Raw genomic sequence first — 15,917 nt, forward strand, 5'->3', positions numbered from 1 at the left:
CTAGGGCTCTGCACTCAGGAATCATACCTGGAGGGACTCAGAGGATCCTATGAGATGCTGGGAATCAAATCTACAGTACCCTTTTTTTATCCTTCAACTCCAGATGAATGTTTTCATTCAGGCCATGAAAGATTCATGTTTACTCTGAGATGAAATGTTTCAAGTCACTTGCCTCTTTGGTGGAGACCAAACTCCTGAGCGGTTCCCTGGAGAACCTCTTAGCAGAAGGTGGGGTTGCTGCGTAGACCTCAGGGGTTCCCAAATCTCCTTGCAGCCAGTGCTCCTCTACCCCACTGTCCCTTTTCTCTTCAGCTCCTGGATTCTACCCACAGGGAGAACTGCCCCCACACTCTGCAGAAGAGCATCTGCTGGGAGGCCTGAGTTCCAGCTGTGTACCCCTTCTTCTCAGAGAAGGACCCCAATGTCCTGGGAGCCAGCCAAGAGTTTCAGAACCACAAAAGGCTCCTGGATGTGTAGCACCTAAAGGGAACCCCAAAGATGTAGGCTACAATACCCCCGAAGCTGTGTAATGCTGGGACTCACCACTACGCTGCGTCCCCTTCTTCCAGACCTCGGGGTGCTTTGTGAGTAAAAGGAGGTGCCCCCCCCGGGTTCCATTCTGTCCGCTTGGCCCCTGCCAGTCACTGCCCTTCCAGAGGGAGCCAGGCTGGGTGAACCCTCAGAGTACAAGGCCCCCGAGCCAGGTGTGGGTTAGGGGGGGCATGTCTTCAGCTGGGTGCAGAAAACAGGTAAAGGTGTGGAGGTCACAGTGGGGTGCACCAGATGGTCTGGAAAGGCTGGAAAGCAAAATCCCCCACTCCACAACTCAACTGGCAGGTTGGGAGGGGAGACACTCCTTCCTGTGTTCACTCACCGGGGGATGCTTGCGTTTTCGTCCCGGCCGCCCCACTTTCCGCGTGGTTGTGCTGGGCTCCTGCCGCTCGTCCTTGCCACGGGCCTCCTCCTGCTCGTCTCCCTCCTGCAGGCGAGCACACGTGGACAGTGAGCAGGCTGCACCCCTGACATGCATCCCTGCCCCCAAGGCCCCCAGATCACCACCTTCCCAGGGCCCCAATAGCAGGGAGGATCTTCACTTCAACTTTGTTCGCTTGGTTTGGTTTGCGGGCCACACCCGGCTGCGCTCAGTGGTCACTCCCCGTTGGGACTGGCCACACCAGGCCAGACACAAACCACAGGACTTCAGCCCAATGAAGAATTCCCTCCCTGAACCCCCTTTTCTTGGAAAGAAGAAAGTCAAATAAGAGAATCACTAAATTGAATGTGGGGCTAGGGATGTGGCTCAGTAGGAAAGGTCCTGGGTTCCATTCCCCAGCAGTTGAAGGGAATGTGTAAAGGGAAGGGAAGGGAAGGGGAGGGGAGGGGAGGGGAGGGGAGGGGAGGGGAGGGGAGGGGAGGGGAGGGGAGAAATTGAAATGTGTAAAGCATTAGGAGGCTGCCACAATGGACACCACTGGGTTGATTTTGACACTGGATTCATCCAGGCCGCCCAACCCACAGAAGTGACAATCAGCTCTTCCTCCCGACTCCCCAAGTTCCAGGCCAGGAGTCCAGCCTCTCAGTGCCTCCCACCTCCAACCTCTGGGCCTGCAGGGTCAGCCGTGCCATCTCTCAGAGCCCAGAGTCAGAAACCTCGAAAGTCCTGCTGCCTCGATGCTCCCGCCTGGCCACAAACCACCCACGCGAGTCCCTTCTGACTCAGCGCCCAGCATGACTAATCACGAGCAGAAATCAAGGAGGGGAAGCAGGGAACTGGTGGGCCCTTGGCTGGCAGAGGGACCCCCCTAGTGCCCCATGGGAGGCCAAGCAGCTTCTGGGCATTCCCACAGAGGAGGACCCTGACCCAGGACACAGGCAGCAGTGCTCAGGCTGGCCCTCAGCGTCCCGCTCAACTTTCATTTTCTCTCACTTGAAAGGAACTTGTGGTTTGCCACATGAATTTTCAGGTGATGAGGGTGGTGGGACGTGCTGACGAAACCCTACGGTGACCAGCTATTGTGTTTTGACTCGGGGGAGCACAACCCTGGTCCCCCTTCAGTGTCTTGTTCAAAGATCCTTGGTGGTGGGGCCGGAGAGATGGAAGTAGGGTGTTTGCCTTGCATGCAGAAGGACGGTGGTTCAAATCCTGGCATCCCATATGGTCCCCTGAGTCTGCCAGGAGCAATTTCTGAGCGTAGAGCCAGGAGTAACCCCTGAGCACTGCCGGGTGTGACCCAAAAACAAACAAAAATAATCCTTGGAGGATCTCAGGGTGTCATGGCTGAGGCTATGAGAATCCTCCAGAGATGCCAGCAGAGGAGGGATACGAAAAAGGAGCTGGTGCATTGTGGGATCAAGAGTGAATGGCACTTGTCCCAAAGGCCAGAGTCAGCAGGTACTCCCAAGTCAAGGACAAATCCTTGGCGATGGGCAGAGGGGTTGGCCTCGCACAGGGCCAAAGCAAGCTGTGCTGAGACACACAGTGGAATGAGCTCTAAGGAGTCCAGTGAAAGTTCCAGAAGAAGAGTGAGGGACAAGAGCCAGGAGTGATTCCTGAGCACAGAGCCAAGAGTAAGCCCTGAGCACTTCTGGGTATGGCCCCAAACATTCCTCCATTAAAAAAAGAACCTGGGGGGCCGGAGAGATAGTATGGAGGTACGGTATTTGCCTTGTATGCAGAAGGTCGGTGGTTCAAAGCCCGGCATCCCATATTGGCCCCCCGAGCCTGCCAGGAGCGATTTCTGAGCGTAGAGCCAGGAGTAACCTCTGAGCATCGCTGGGTGTGACCCCCCCCAAAAAAAAAAACCAAAACAAGACAAAACAAAAAAAGAACCTGGAGGTGCCTGAGGCCCAGGCCTCATGGGGGACCTGGCCTACTGGTTCTCAGAGACATGACATACCCCCATGTGAGAAAGGACCTTGAGAGCCAGCTAGACAGCTTCAAGGTGGGAGGCAGACTTTGCAGGCTGAGTCTCGAGTCTTGAGTCTGATCCCCAGCCCTGCCTGGAGTTATCCCCATGTGTGGCTGGAAAAGAAGAAGGGAAGGCCACTTGGATCTCCAAAGAGGTGATGGATCAGGCACAGACCATTTGCTAAAGGGATAAAGGGACCCCTGTCACAGCACTGACAAGGTCATTTGTGCATGAGAGGGTAAAGGGGGGTCACAGGAAGATACAGGCTCAGGTGGGTCTGTCTGAGCTCACTTGTCTGCCAGCTAGTTCTGGTGATCCATGCTCAGCCTGACCTGTAAATTGGGGTAAGTTGTCTTTTCAACCTATGGCACAGATAGGCAACAGGTGTAGACCCTTGACCATTGACCCCAAAGGCTGTAACAGACCCAGTATTTCTAGGCAGCTTCTGTGTGCCCAGAGAGAGCTGCCCAGCTGCCAGGTCCCTCACTCCCTTCCCAGAGTCCCCCTTGTTGCTGTTTTCTTTTTCCAAGCCAAGCACCCTCACAGGAGCACAATGGCAGGGCAAACAGAGGGTCCTAGGAACTGTGAGGCAGCCCAGCGACTAGAGTGGCTGAAAAGAGCCTAGTGCCAGGGCTCCAGGCCCTTTACCACACCATGCCCCTTGCAGGAGCTCATCCAATCCCTAAGTTTTTTTGTTTTTGTTTGTTTGTTTTTGTTTTTTGGGTCACACGTGGCAGCGCTCAGGGGTTACTCTTGGCTCTATGCTCAGAAATCGCTCCTGGCAGGCTCAGGGAACCATATGTGATGCCGGGATTTGAATCACCAACCTTCTGCATGCAAGGCAAACACCCTACCTCTATGCTATTTCTTCAGCGCCCCGCCCCCCAAAATCCCTAACTTCTATTCAGAGCTGATGAGAGATGCAAAAGCCAGTGGCTTCTTGGCCATTAGGCTAAGATCAAGTGCAGAGACGCAGAAGCCCATCAGAGCCTTTGACCGGCAAAATGTCATGAGAATCACCACGTCCCAGTGATCTCTAGGCAGATGTCTGAGTCTTGAGAAAGGTTTTGCTTTGAGGTCCCTGATAGGCAAATCCCTTGCCATGTGCTGTGACTGGCACCTGGGGCATGTCTAGGCCTGTGGTAGAGAAACAGCAGTACAGCTTTCAGGGCTGAAAATGATGTTAGTAGGATGCACCCGAGAAAGGCATGAGCCCCCCAGTGCTGGAGCTGTGCTAGTGGCACTATCCAGAGTGTTGTGATCTCCAGGAAGCTGGCAGCTATCAAGCCTCATCCTCCGGACTGCTATGGGGCAAGGGGCTTACTGCCAGCCTGCAAACTAGGTGTCCGCCTGAGTTGTGCTTGGGGCCGGGGTGGGGGAAACTAGGTCAGAGCTAGGTCAAAGCTCTGAACAGCAGCTGGTCTGTGCCCTTCCCACTGAGCCATCAGGCCCTGGAGCACGGGTCTGGGGGGTCTGGGAAGAACATGTCCCTGCCGACAGTGGGCCATTCTCCATGGGGGCAGCAGCCACCTGTCACAGGAACCAGAGCAGCCTGCTCAGATTCACTCCAGGGGATCAGCAGACTGAGAGGGGTGAGTGGAGAGATCTGGGGGGCCTCATGGAGACAGACCAGTGTGTCACACGGGGTGCATTTCACTCGTCTCTGGGCGGATGGGCCAAGGACAGGAATGTGAACTATGCTTGTCCAATCTGCAAGGAGCACAGGATTAGGGGGGAAGAGGGGTATCCGCAGAGCCAGAGCAGCTGGAACCCAGGGACGCCCTGAGCGGGAAGTGATTGGGGCCCAGTGGGGCCAGGATGAGTTCATCCTTCCAGGGGAGTCTGATGTTCAGTGAGACAGGCATTAAGGACCCTTCCCGAGCCCTGATTTGTTCACCTATGAGTAAGAGAGCTCAGAGGAATAGTCAGACGGAAGCCCCAGTTCCCTTCCGGGTACCTCACAATCAACCCCCAACAGCTCTCTCTAGGGGACCCAGGGCAACTCTCTGTCCCTGGATCATCATCGAACCAGCAGGTGAAAGTGACCCCCCCCCACCCAGCACAACACAGCTGGGGAGGCCCCTAATTGAAGTCCTACGTGAGAAGGAGATATTTATGGCGACCTCATGGCTAATGATTCCATAAAGAGGAAGGAGTCTGGCTGGAATTCATTCCCAGGATTCACCCATTTCCTCTCCATCACCCCCCTTCTTACGGTGCCTCTTGCCTCCCCTCCCTCCTGCTCCCCACCCAGCATCTGCACCGGACATGTGCAGGCATCACTCAGGGCAGCAAGACAAACCCCAACATCTGGCTGTGACCCCTGCAGTGAGCTGCTCGGGGTTCCCGACACTCCACCAGATGAAGCCCGATGATGTCACCCCAGGGAGCAGGGACCTAAGCCCTTGGCCAGGGGCCTCCAAGGGCCTGCAGGATTGAGTTGAGCGCCTTAAACCCTGGGAAGGCAGACAGGCCCCCCGATCCAGCTTGCGTCGGAATCTTGTCTCACACACTGGCTTCCTTTCAGCCCCTGGCAAACAGATTGCACCAGCTGCACGGATGCAGCCTGGACCACCTTCTCAGGTGGGCGAGAAAGCCCCCCGATTCTTCCAACCTTTCTTATGGCCTTTCTCCTCCAGCGCCCCTTGGGTCCTTCCTCCCTCCAATGACCACTTCCTAGCACCATGAGCATCTCCAGGAAAAGGAAAAGAACTGTACCTTAGTTTTCCAAAGCCTAGACCGATATTTTCTTTTTTTTCTTTTTCTTTTCTTTTTTTTTTTTTGTTTTTGGGCCACACCCGGCGGCACTCAGGGGTTACTCCTGGCTGTCTGCTCAGAAATAGCTCCTGGCAGGCACGGGGGACCATATGGGACACCGGGATTCGAACCAACAACCTTTGGTCCTGGATCGGCTGCTTGCAAGGCAAACGCCACTGTGCTATCTCTCCGGGCCCCAGACTGATATTTTCTAAAGTTGGAAACTACCCTTTGGGGGCGCTGGACTTAGTATCTTCAGGTGCAATACAGGAAAAGGTGAATTCTGCTTGTGTGCTTAAAAGTAGAATTCCAGAGCATATTGAGTGTTGGGTTTTTTGTTGTTGTTGTTGTTTGTTTGTTTATTTGTTTTTCCTGCAAAGGGGTAATAGGTCAAATAAATTTGAGAATCCTGGGGAGATAAGAAAGCGAAGGAAGATAAGGGGAAAAAAAGGAAAGAGGAAAAAAAATTTTTTTTTTTGGTTTTTGGGCCACACCCAGCAGCACTCAGGGGTTACTCCTAGCTCTGAGCTCAGAAATTACTCCTGGCAGGCTTGGGGGACCATATGGGATGCTGAGAAATGAACCATGGTTGGCTGCGTGCAAGGGAAATACCCTTCCCACTGTGCTATCACTCTGGTCCCTGGGTGGATTTTTTTGTTTGTTTGTTTTTTGTTTTTGTTTTTTGGGCCACACCCAGCGGTGCTCAGGGGTTACTCCTGGCTGTCTGCTCAGAAATAGCTTCTGGCAGGCACGGGGGACCATATAGGACACCGGGATTCGAATCAACCACCTTTGGTCCTGGATTGGCTGCTTGCAAGGCAAACACCGCTATGCTATCTCTCCGGGCCCTTTGTTTCTTTGTTTTTTTGAGTCACGGCTAGCAGTGCTCAGGGGTTCCTCCTGGCTCTATGCTCAGAAATCTCTCCTGGCAGGCTCGGGGGACCATATGGGATGCCGGGATTCGAACCACTGTCCTTTTGCATGCAAGGCAAACGCCCTACCTCCATGCTATCTCTCGAGCCCCTCTGGGTGGATTATTTTAAGCCCCATACAACTAGTTATTTAGATGACAATCATCTCTTGCCTTTGTCCACTGCTGGGAATTAACCAAGTGTAGCACCTTTGTTATCTTCTTTTACTCTTATACTGCAGCTCTGGAACGGAGAACAGGTGTGTTTTTCCACTACCAAATTTGAAATCTGAAGCCCAGAGTAGTGATTTAGCTTGTAGAGACCAGAGTGCCAGGAAGACCCTGAGCATCATCCAAAGGTTTATCTTCTGACTCCAACTCCCCAGCTCATGTGGCAGTGTGACCTGCCTGTTAGTAGCAGTGTGCTATTAACAGGTGACATGTGTCTACCTGTGCACCCTCAAGGCAATCCTGCCTAGACTCAGGGTCTACCTCTAACAGAGGGGTGTCCCCTGAGGCCTTCCCCAGATGCATGTGGAGTAGGGATGTCTCTAGTAGGGTTTGGGATGGAGGGTGGAGAGTGTGGGCTTGCCTGGTCCAGCCTCCTCTGGCAGCCTCCCAAGGTCTTTGTGGGGTGATGGGACCCAGGAACACACACTGGTTTCTCAGACAGAGCCCCAAGGCCGTGCAAGGACTCTGTCCTGGGTCAGACTGTGGTGGGAACCCCACACTGCTGACCCCCTCTCCCTGTCTCTGGGGACTGCCGGGGAATGGTGAGGAGGGCCAGGCTGTGGGGACCTCACAGAATTCTACCAAACTCCCAGTGTTCAACTCTCTCAGACAGTTGCATCCCACACTCCTCTGTGGCAACAATTCAACAATGCCAAGCAAGACATTCACAGGTCATTTGGTCCACTTTCCACAGAAAAAAACTCAACGGGTTGAACAACCTGGAAGGCGGAGATTGGACCCACTGCTGAGAGACCTTCATTTCCTGGTGCCCCCGCCTCCCCAAATTAATCACTGATGAGGACCTAAAGACTGTGCTTCTAGGGGCTGGAGAGATAGCACAGCGGTAGGGCGTTTGCCTTGCATACAGCCAATCCCGGACAGTGGTTTGAACCCCAGCAATGTATATGGTCCCCCGTGCCTGCTAGGAGTGATTTCTGAGAGGAGTATGACTGGGGGCATCCTGCCTGGTGACAATGGACAAGACATGAGCCAGCATGCATTGTAGCATGGTGCACCCCAATATTGATGGTGTGTGTGAGCACAGGAAGCCAACAGGAGACTCAGTGCTGGGCAGAGACACCAACAAAGGGGTAAGAGTTTGTAGCCCTCTGCCCAGGCCAACCCCACCCCCTCACCTGCCAACCCTTTCAGCACTCAAGCTTCCTAGAGGAAAGGAAAGTCGCTAAAATGTCCCCATACTTATTGCCCTCCCAGGACTTACCTTAAAGCTTGCTGTGCCCCATTAACCCTCTGTGGAATGGGGCTAAGGATGGGCACTGCATGCCATGGCTTGGCCAGTGCAGGGGAAGGAGAGTCTGTGTCCACCCCCACAGTGCCACCATTGACGGAGGTAAGCAGTAGACCTGGCTGCCCCCCAAAACAGTTCCCCCAGAGGCACTTCCAGCACAGTCCACGCCCTGTTTCCATCCCAGGAGCCACAAAGAGCTCTCACTGTATTGGGGGTGAGGGGCGCAGCCTTCAGCTCAGTTCCCCATCTGGAACCAGCACCCAAAATCAGGACCAAAGGGACTCGAGAGACCTGAGGGACCTTCTGCTCAACGGGCCTGGGCCTCTAAAGGGAACCCTAGCCAGGGCCATCAGGAGACTGGGCACAATGTCAACCTGTCTGGCTCTTGTTTCTGCCTTGGTTGGCCTCAGCTGGAGAAAGGTGACCTTCCTGGGGGTCTCTGAACCCACACCTTCACCTCTGCCACCCACGGTCTTCTCCTGCCTCTGTGGCCCCACTTGTACAGAGGCAAGTGGAGAGTGGTGGATGATGACAGTAGATGTACAATGGACTTGTACACAGGCAGATATTATCTAAAACAAACATTTTCATTATTTTGGGTTTGTTTTTTGGGCCAACCTGGTGGAACTTAGGGGTTATTCCTGGCTCCGTGCCCATGGTTCATTCATGGCAGTGCTTGGGATGCTGCTGGGTATCAAACACCCTACCTGCTGTGCTATCATTCTGGCACTCTTTTAATTATTTTTTTCTTTGTTTTTTTTTTGGGGGGGGGTCACACCCAGCGGTGCTCAGGGGTTACTCCTGGTTTTGTGCTCAGAAATTGCTCCTGAGTCAGGGGACCATATGGGATGCCAGGGATCGAACCTAGGTCTGTCCTCGGTCAGCCTCGTGGAAGGCAAATGCCTTACTGCTGTACTATCCCTCCAGCCCCTCTTTTAATTATTTTATTCTGTTGGTTTTGGGGGGCCATATCTAATAGTGAATAGTGCATTCCTGGCGGGGCTTAGGGGACCATATGAGAGCTGAGCATACAGGCCCCTCACTTCCTGCACAGCAGTCACACCAGGCGAGCTGATAAAGGTCACACACAGGCCAGAGAGATAGTATAGCGGGGAGGACGCTTGCCTTGTAGGAGGCTGATCTGGGTTCTATCCCCAGCATCCCATAGATTCTCCTGAGTTTCACCAAGAGTGATTCCTGAATACAAAGCCAGGAGTAAACCTCTGAGCACTGTCAGGTCTGGCCCCAAACAAAAACAAACAAAAAAGACCAGGACTGCAAGGCCAGCTGAAAGTCACAATGCATCACATCAGCTGGAGAAGTTTCAAGAACACAAAGTCTACAACAGTAGCCGGATATACCAGGGTGACAGCATGTTCCTGAAGAGCTGCTGTTGCTGTAACTGCTTTAATGAACTAAAACCTTGAATAATATTGGTCAGTTAATTTTTGATAAAAGAGCAAAAAGCATGAAGTAGAGCAAGTAAATCCTCTTCGTGTTGGGTCATATTGGGAAAACTGGTCACATGCAAATAAAATAAACTAAAGTAAAGAATTCTGGGCCAGACAAGAATGAAAGTACAGGAAGTAGGGTGCTTGCTTTGCATGTGGCTGATCCAGGCTCAGTATCTGGTATCTCATATGATCTCATATAATTGAGATTATTTAGAAGTAACCCTAAGTATCACTCCCCTAAAAATAAAACAGAAAAAAGAACTCAGACCTCTTTCTAATACCATGCACCAAAACAAACAAAAAAATAGATTAAAAACTAAAAATAGATTAAAGACCTCTAGAACAGGGCCTGGAGAGATAGCACAGCAGCATTTGCCTTGCAAGCAGCCGATCCAGGACCAAAGGTGGTTGGTTCGAATCCCGGTGTCCCATATGGTCCCCCGTGCCTGCCAGGAGCTATTTCTGAGCAGACAGCTAGGAGTAACCCCTGAGCACTGCCAGGTGTGCCCCCCCCCAAAAAAAAGACCTCTAGAACAGACCTGAATCTATACTGTACATAGAGGAAAATAAAGGCATAACTCTCCATGACATTAAAATTAGAGGCATCTTTAAAGATGAAACATTACCGTTCAAGCAAATGGAAGCAAAGATAAACAAATGGAACTACATTAAACTAAGAAGCATCTGCACCTCAAAAGAAACAATGACTAGAATACAAAGACAGCCTACAGATTGGGAGAACTTATTTACCTACCAATCACTCACCTGATAAAGGATGACTATCAAACCTATATAAAGCACTAGTAGAACTCTAGAAGAAAAATTTCAACCCTATCAAAAAATGCGGAGAAGAGATGAACAGAAACTTCCTCAGAGAACTAATGACCAAAAGGGCATATGACAAAGTACTCTATCATGGCAATGCAAATCAAAACAACAATAAGGTACCACACTTCATTTAGAGACACTGGCACATATCAAAAAGAGCAACCAGTGCGTAAAAGGGACCCTCTTCACTATTGGTGAGAATGTCGGCTGGTCTAGCCTTTTTGAAAGCCACTATGGATATTCCTTGAAAAACTAGGCGCTGGGCCCGGAGAGATAGCACAGCAGCATTTGCCTTGCAAGCAGCCAATCCAGGACCAAAGGTGGTTGGTTCGAATCCCGGTGTCCCATATGGTCCCCCATGCCTGCCAGGAGCTATTGCTGAACAGACAGCCAGGAGTAACCCCTGAGCACTGCCGGGTGTGGCCCAAAAACCAAAAAAAAAAAAAAAAAAAAAGAAAGAAAAACTAGGAGCTTCCTGGGAATTCCATTCCTGGAAATATACCCCAAAGGCCCAAAAACACAATACAAAAAAGACACCTTCACTCCTATGTTCACAGCAGCTCTATTCACAATAGACAAAATCTGGGAACAACTGAAGTGACCATGAATAGATGAATGGATAAGAACTTATAGTACATATATGCAATGAACTACTACTCAGTCAGAAAAAAGATGAAGTTATATAATTTAATGTTCTATGGATGGATCTGGGGAGTATCATGTTGTATGAAATGAGTCAGAGGAAGAGGAACACTCAGAATGATCTTTCATACGTGGGATATAAAGAACTTCATAGGGGAGAGATCAAATTTCCAAAGGTCAATGAAATGAAGAGCAGGAGAACTGGCCTTCTGTAGAAAGCTTGGAACTGAGGCTGGGCTGGTGGGATAAATTGGGGACCAGGAACCTAGGACAATGGGGGCGGGATATGTGCCACGGAGGCACACCGGAGGGTTAGCAGACACTCGTGAAGAGACTTGCCTTGCAACATTGGATAAATGCAACTCAGTCATACATACCTTTGTAACTGCAATTCATGGTGATTCCATTCAAAAAATTAAAAAAAAATGAAAAGTTTAAATAATAACTCAACTCCTTCAAAGCAGCTTCAACTCTAAGCCGTTGTGGGTGGTTATGTGAAAACCACCAATGAAGACTGTGCCCAGGAAGGGACAAACCAGTCTGGGAGAAGCACAGAGGGTAAGGTGGGGAAACCCCCCAAGGATACCACAGAACTTCTGAGCCAGAGCACAGGAAATACTTAGTGCTCAACAGAAAGTGGTATACACCAAGCTTCTGAACCGGCTGCGGTGTGGAGGGAGTTGCCCAAACTATAGTGCTCTCAGACATGGGAACACACACGTGTGTGCTGGCCTATAGGTATAAGGAGAGCCTGTGTCCCTAGTGATGATCTGGGGACAGGGGAGGGAAGGAGAGAGAGAGAGAGAGAGAGAGAGAGAGAGAGAGAGAGAGAGAGAGAGAGAGAGAGAGAGAGAGAGAACAGGACAGCTAGAACTGCTGGTCTCCTCCTTCCCACAGGTGCCTGTGAGTTCTGTGGGTGCAGCGCCTGCTACGCATCCTCTGAGATGGGCCGCCCACCTCACATGCTGTCTACAGGAACACGCTTGAGTTCCCAGTTGAAGAAAGGTGGGAAGGCCCCCTTCACTCACCCCTTCACCCACCTCCTTCCTGTCACAAGAAGTTCTGGCCCCAGGAAGTGCTCTGCAGGGCACCTCCTGCCACTCTCTTGCCACTCCCTCTCACAGTGTAGTGTGCCCTGAGTCAAGTGCCCTGACTTCTCCTCAGAGGAGACCTGGGGCAACAGGCCGTATGGCAGATGTGGGAGCAGAAGAAGAAGCAAGCACAGATTGGCCATGGGGAAGGTCGCAGAGAAATAAGCCCCCTTTCCTATGTCTCAGAGCCTCCCTAGCTTCCTTCCTTTTTTTTATTTTTTATTTTTTTGTTTTTGGTTTTTGGATCACACCTGGCAGCGCTCAGGGGTTACTCCTGGCTCTATGCTCAGAAATCACCCTTGACAGGCACAGGGGACCATATGGAATGCCGGCCCCCCTAGCTCCCTTCTGTGTTCTGCTCTGGCTGGGTCACCCCCATTCCACTTCACAGAGCCTCAGTGTGTTCCCAGCCCCCTTTATGCCTGCAAGGCTCTTCCTCTATGTGTGCTCCTAGGCATAAGCGAGATTGACTCCATACCATGCCCACTGCCAGGCTGGTGCTAGCACCAGGCTGCTGGCCCACACCTGCAGAGGGGTCCAGCCTCTTGTTTCCCAACTGGTGCCAAGGCTCACTTGGATCTGCTGCTGGGCCCAATGAGCTCCACACTGGGGGTGCTGATCATGCCCCACATATTGGAGCACCTTGGAGCACTGAGCCCCGCTCTGGAGTTTTTGATTCAGTAGGACATGGTGGGGCCTGGGCATTGGCTGGCATTTCTATAGCTGCTGGGCTCACGGTCTCCAAGTTCACTCACGTTCTGTGAGTTTCTGACTCACAGAAAACTGGAAGGCACGGGCGGCAGAGACAAAGGCCTGGCAGCTCCAGGAAGTATGAGCAAAACGTGCGAGGAGGCTGGCCCGGCGAGTGGAGAAGGGGCCAGTGGGGGGCCACACCCCTTCTCTGGCTCACCCCAGTCTCTGGGTGCCAGGTGCTCCTGGCAACACTGCCGGCCCGTGTCCGGCTTTCCTTTCGCAGCTCCCAGGGCCCCCGGCCCCCAGGCCTGGGCCTGGGCTGTCAAGAGTCTCCACTGGCCCTGAGCTGCCAGGGAGAAGTGCCAGGTGAGCCCGCGGGCACTGGTGGGAGGGGTGTCTTGGTGCCCCATATCAGCCCTGGATCTGGGCGGGGCCTGTGTTTGTTGCGCCAGGATCCAGAACAGTTACTATGGGTGGTAATAATAGCAGCTGTAATCCCTCAGAATTGGACCCGACTTTGCTGTCTGCAGGGCACTTCCACGCCCGTGACCTCACCCGACTCCCACAGACACCCCGTCAGGCAGGCCCAGCCAGACTTGCAGCCCCAGCCTGGAGTCACATCCCAGTGACTGGCCTGCTCAGGTCGGGGCCCTGAGGCTCTGGCTTTTTTTTTCCTGTGCCCTCTGTCTCTGCTTGTTTTTATTTTGGGGCCACATCCAGTTGTGCTCTGGGGGTCACTCCTGGCAGTGCTTGGGGGTCAAAGTAGGATGCACAGCATAAAGGAGAATGAATGCCTTAGCCCTGTGCTATCTCCCTGCCTGGCCTCTCTGTCTCTCGCCTCAACTGTGCCCACGCGACTGATCTCCAGAGCTGGGGCAAGGGCAGAGCTGGGCTGCCCAGGGCAATGATGGCATCACCTGGCCACAGAGAGAATTAGGGGGTGGAGAGAGAGAGCTGAGCACCAATAGCCAAGAGTTGAGTGCAGAGTTGTATCAGCAGAGTAAGGGCAATGGGTGGTGGATGTCAGGGTAACTTCATTAATGTGGTCCCAACATTTGCGGCTGCCCAAGTCCTGGGTGGGAGCAGCTGAGAAGGCGGGTGGCTTAACCTGGACCTGCTGCTCCTTGTCCATGGGGTCAGAGAGAAAGGAATTGACCCTCGTTCCTTAGTGTTCCACCCAGGGGTAATAGCACATGCTTTCTTCCCTGGAGCACATGGCCCTAGTCCTCTGTGGGCTTCCGGGCTGGGCAAATCAGTGCCTGGTCTTCCTGGGTGTTTCACCATGTTGGTGTGTCCTTCGTGTTCATGTGTATATGTGTGCTTCTCTGTGTTTGTCCATGTGGGTCTGTGTTTGACCCCATATGTGTCCATGCGTTCATGTCTCTGTCCAAGTGAGTCTGTATCCATATGTGTCTATGTCTGCCTCCATGTATGTGTGTGTATGTACAGATGGGCTTGCGTCCATATCAGACCAGTATGTGCTGCTACGAAAACTCCAATCCAGGAGGTAGAGACTGACCTAGCTCCCATCAGGTCTGCTTCTATGCCCAGTTCTTCATCATGGCTGTCTCACCCATTTTGTTTCTAGAGCTGTCCTCGACAACCCACTAGGCGGAAAAGACCCACCCAAGACCCAGAAAGAGCTGAGCGGCCTTGGGATCCAAGAGCAGGTCCCACCAAGTTTCCTGATGTCCCCCACGGAGGCCGGCAGGCTGACTTCCCTCGGAGTGCTCAGGGGGTTCAGACCTGGTGACAAGTGTTCCAAGGACATACCATTCCACCCCGAACACTCTCAGGCCCCTCTAAGAATCAGCCTCCTGAGGCACAGCTCAGGAAGCAAGGCAGAGTGGACGGTGGGGTCAACATAGCACACACAACAGGGTTGGAAGGCACCCCCAAAGAGAGGCTTAGGGCTCACCATAGCTCTACTAGAGAGGCAGACAGGCCCAAGTGCTGGGGTCAGCTTGTGACCAGTTGAGACCCTCCCTCTACAAGACTACTGCAAGCTTCCCTGACTCACTCCTCCCCAGGTTCGGCAGAGGGGTGAAAAAGTCATCCCACCCGTGGCTCTGAAAACAGGGCCACCATCCATGTGCCAGAATGACACTGCAGCCGGGGCGGGGACAGGAAGTCTCAGGCTCCGCACAACCAGGGTTGCCTTGAGCACCCAGGGCCCCGTGGGGTGCCCAGGGACTGTGCCTCAGATCTGCCCTGTCTCCTAAAACCTAAAACTAGCCTTTGCATCTTCTGGAAGTCTCTGAGCAGCCTAAGGACACCGTGATCACAGGTAAGACTCAGCTGAGCACTGGACTATGAGGCTGAGACCCTGCAATCCAACATCACCGGGATGCCGGGTCCTGTGGTCCCCACCGGCTGGATCTTCTCCCTCCTCCTCCTGCAGGGAAGGGCTCCCCTTCTGCCCAGAGCAAGGTTGGGCCATGGGGCCGGCAAGCCGAAGCTGCCTCAAAACAGACCCACTCATCCCCAGGTCCCCACTGTGACCCACTCGTTGCTCACCTTACGGTCCTCGTCCCGCTCCGGAGCGGAGCTGCTGGTGTCCCCGGGGCCGCTGGAGGGCATGGCGGGCAGCTGGGTGGCGGGAGGCAGGCTGGGGCTGCACGGGGCTGGGGGGCTGCTTGGCTTCGGGGAAGGAATTATCGTGGCCTTGGTCAGCCGGTGCTACAGCTGAGACATAGGTTCCCTGAAGGCCCTGGCCCTCCGCCTCTGGGACTCGGCCTCAGGCTCCACCTGTGAGGGGAGGGAAGAGGTGAGCAGGGCAGGGCACCCCCCCCAAAGCCAGGCCCCACCTGTCCACTGCCCACTCCTGGGGACTAGGCCTTCCGCCCACTCCTTCCACCTCACCATCCGGGCTCACCCACACTGACAGGCAACTCAGGCTAGCTGGGGAAACTGAGGTAGACGCAGTCGTGCCTGGCTTCCCTTCCTTTTAGGGCTGTCTCTGGCCTCTGAGGTGACAGCAGCCCCCCACCCACACCCCCACACTCCAGGCCTCCGACTCCTTCTCTTCCTTCTCTTTCTTGGGGCTTGGGGCTGTGCGTGGTGGGTGCCCCTTCTGGGACTTCCAGCTGCCTCCCTCCGACTCCAGTTCTTCATTGGCATCTGCTATTCCCTTTGAACGCTTCCTGCACCCTC

At 53.3% G+C, this 15,917-nt stretch overlaps 1 protein-coding gene across 1 annotated transcript in view; it reads right to left on the reverse strand.

Moving 5' to 3' along the window:
* Positions 1-15,629, reverse strand: part of DNMT3A (DNA methyltransferase 3 alpha) — a 70,679-nt gene extending 55,050 nt beyond the window's left edge. The window contains exons 1-3 of the mRNA XM_049784675.1: positions 15,597-15,629; positions 15,282-15,443; positions 875-979 (exon numbers count right to left, since the gene is read on the reverse strand). Of these exons, the coding sequence (XP_049640632.1) occupies positions 875-979; positions 15,282-15,443; positions 15,597-15,629 (300 nt within the window). The remainder of the gene's footprint in view (positions 1-874; positions 980-15,281; positions 15,444-15,596) is intronic.
* Positions 15,630-15,917: the final 288 nt, after the last annotated feature.

This window comes from Suncus etruscus, chromosome 12 (assembly GCF_024139225.1).
Source record: "Suncus etruscus isolate mSunEtr1 chromosome 12, mSunEtr1.pri.cur, whole genome shotgun sequence".
NCBI lineage: Eukaryota > Metazoa > Chordata > Mammalia > Eulipotyphla > Soricidae > Suncus > Suncus etruscus.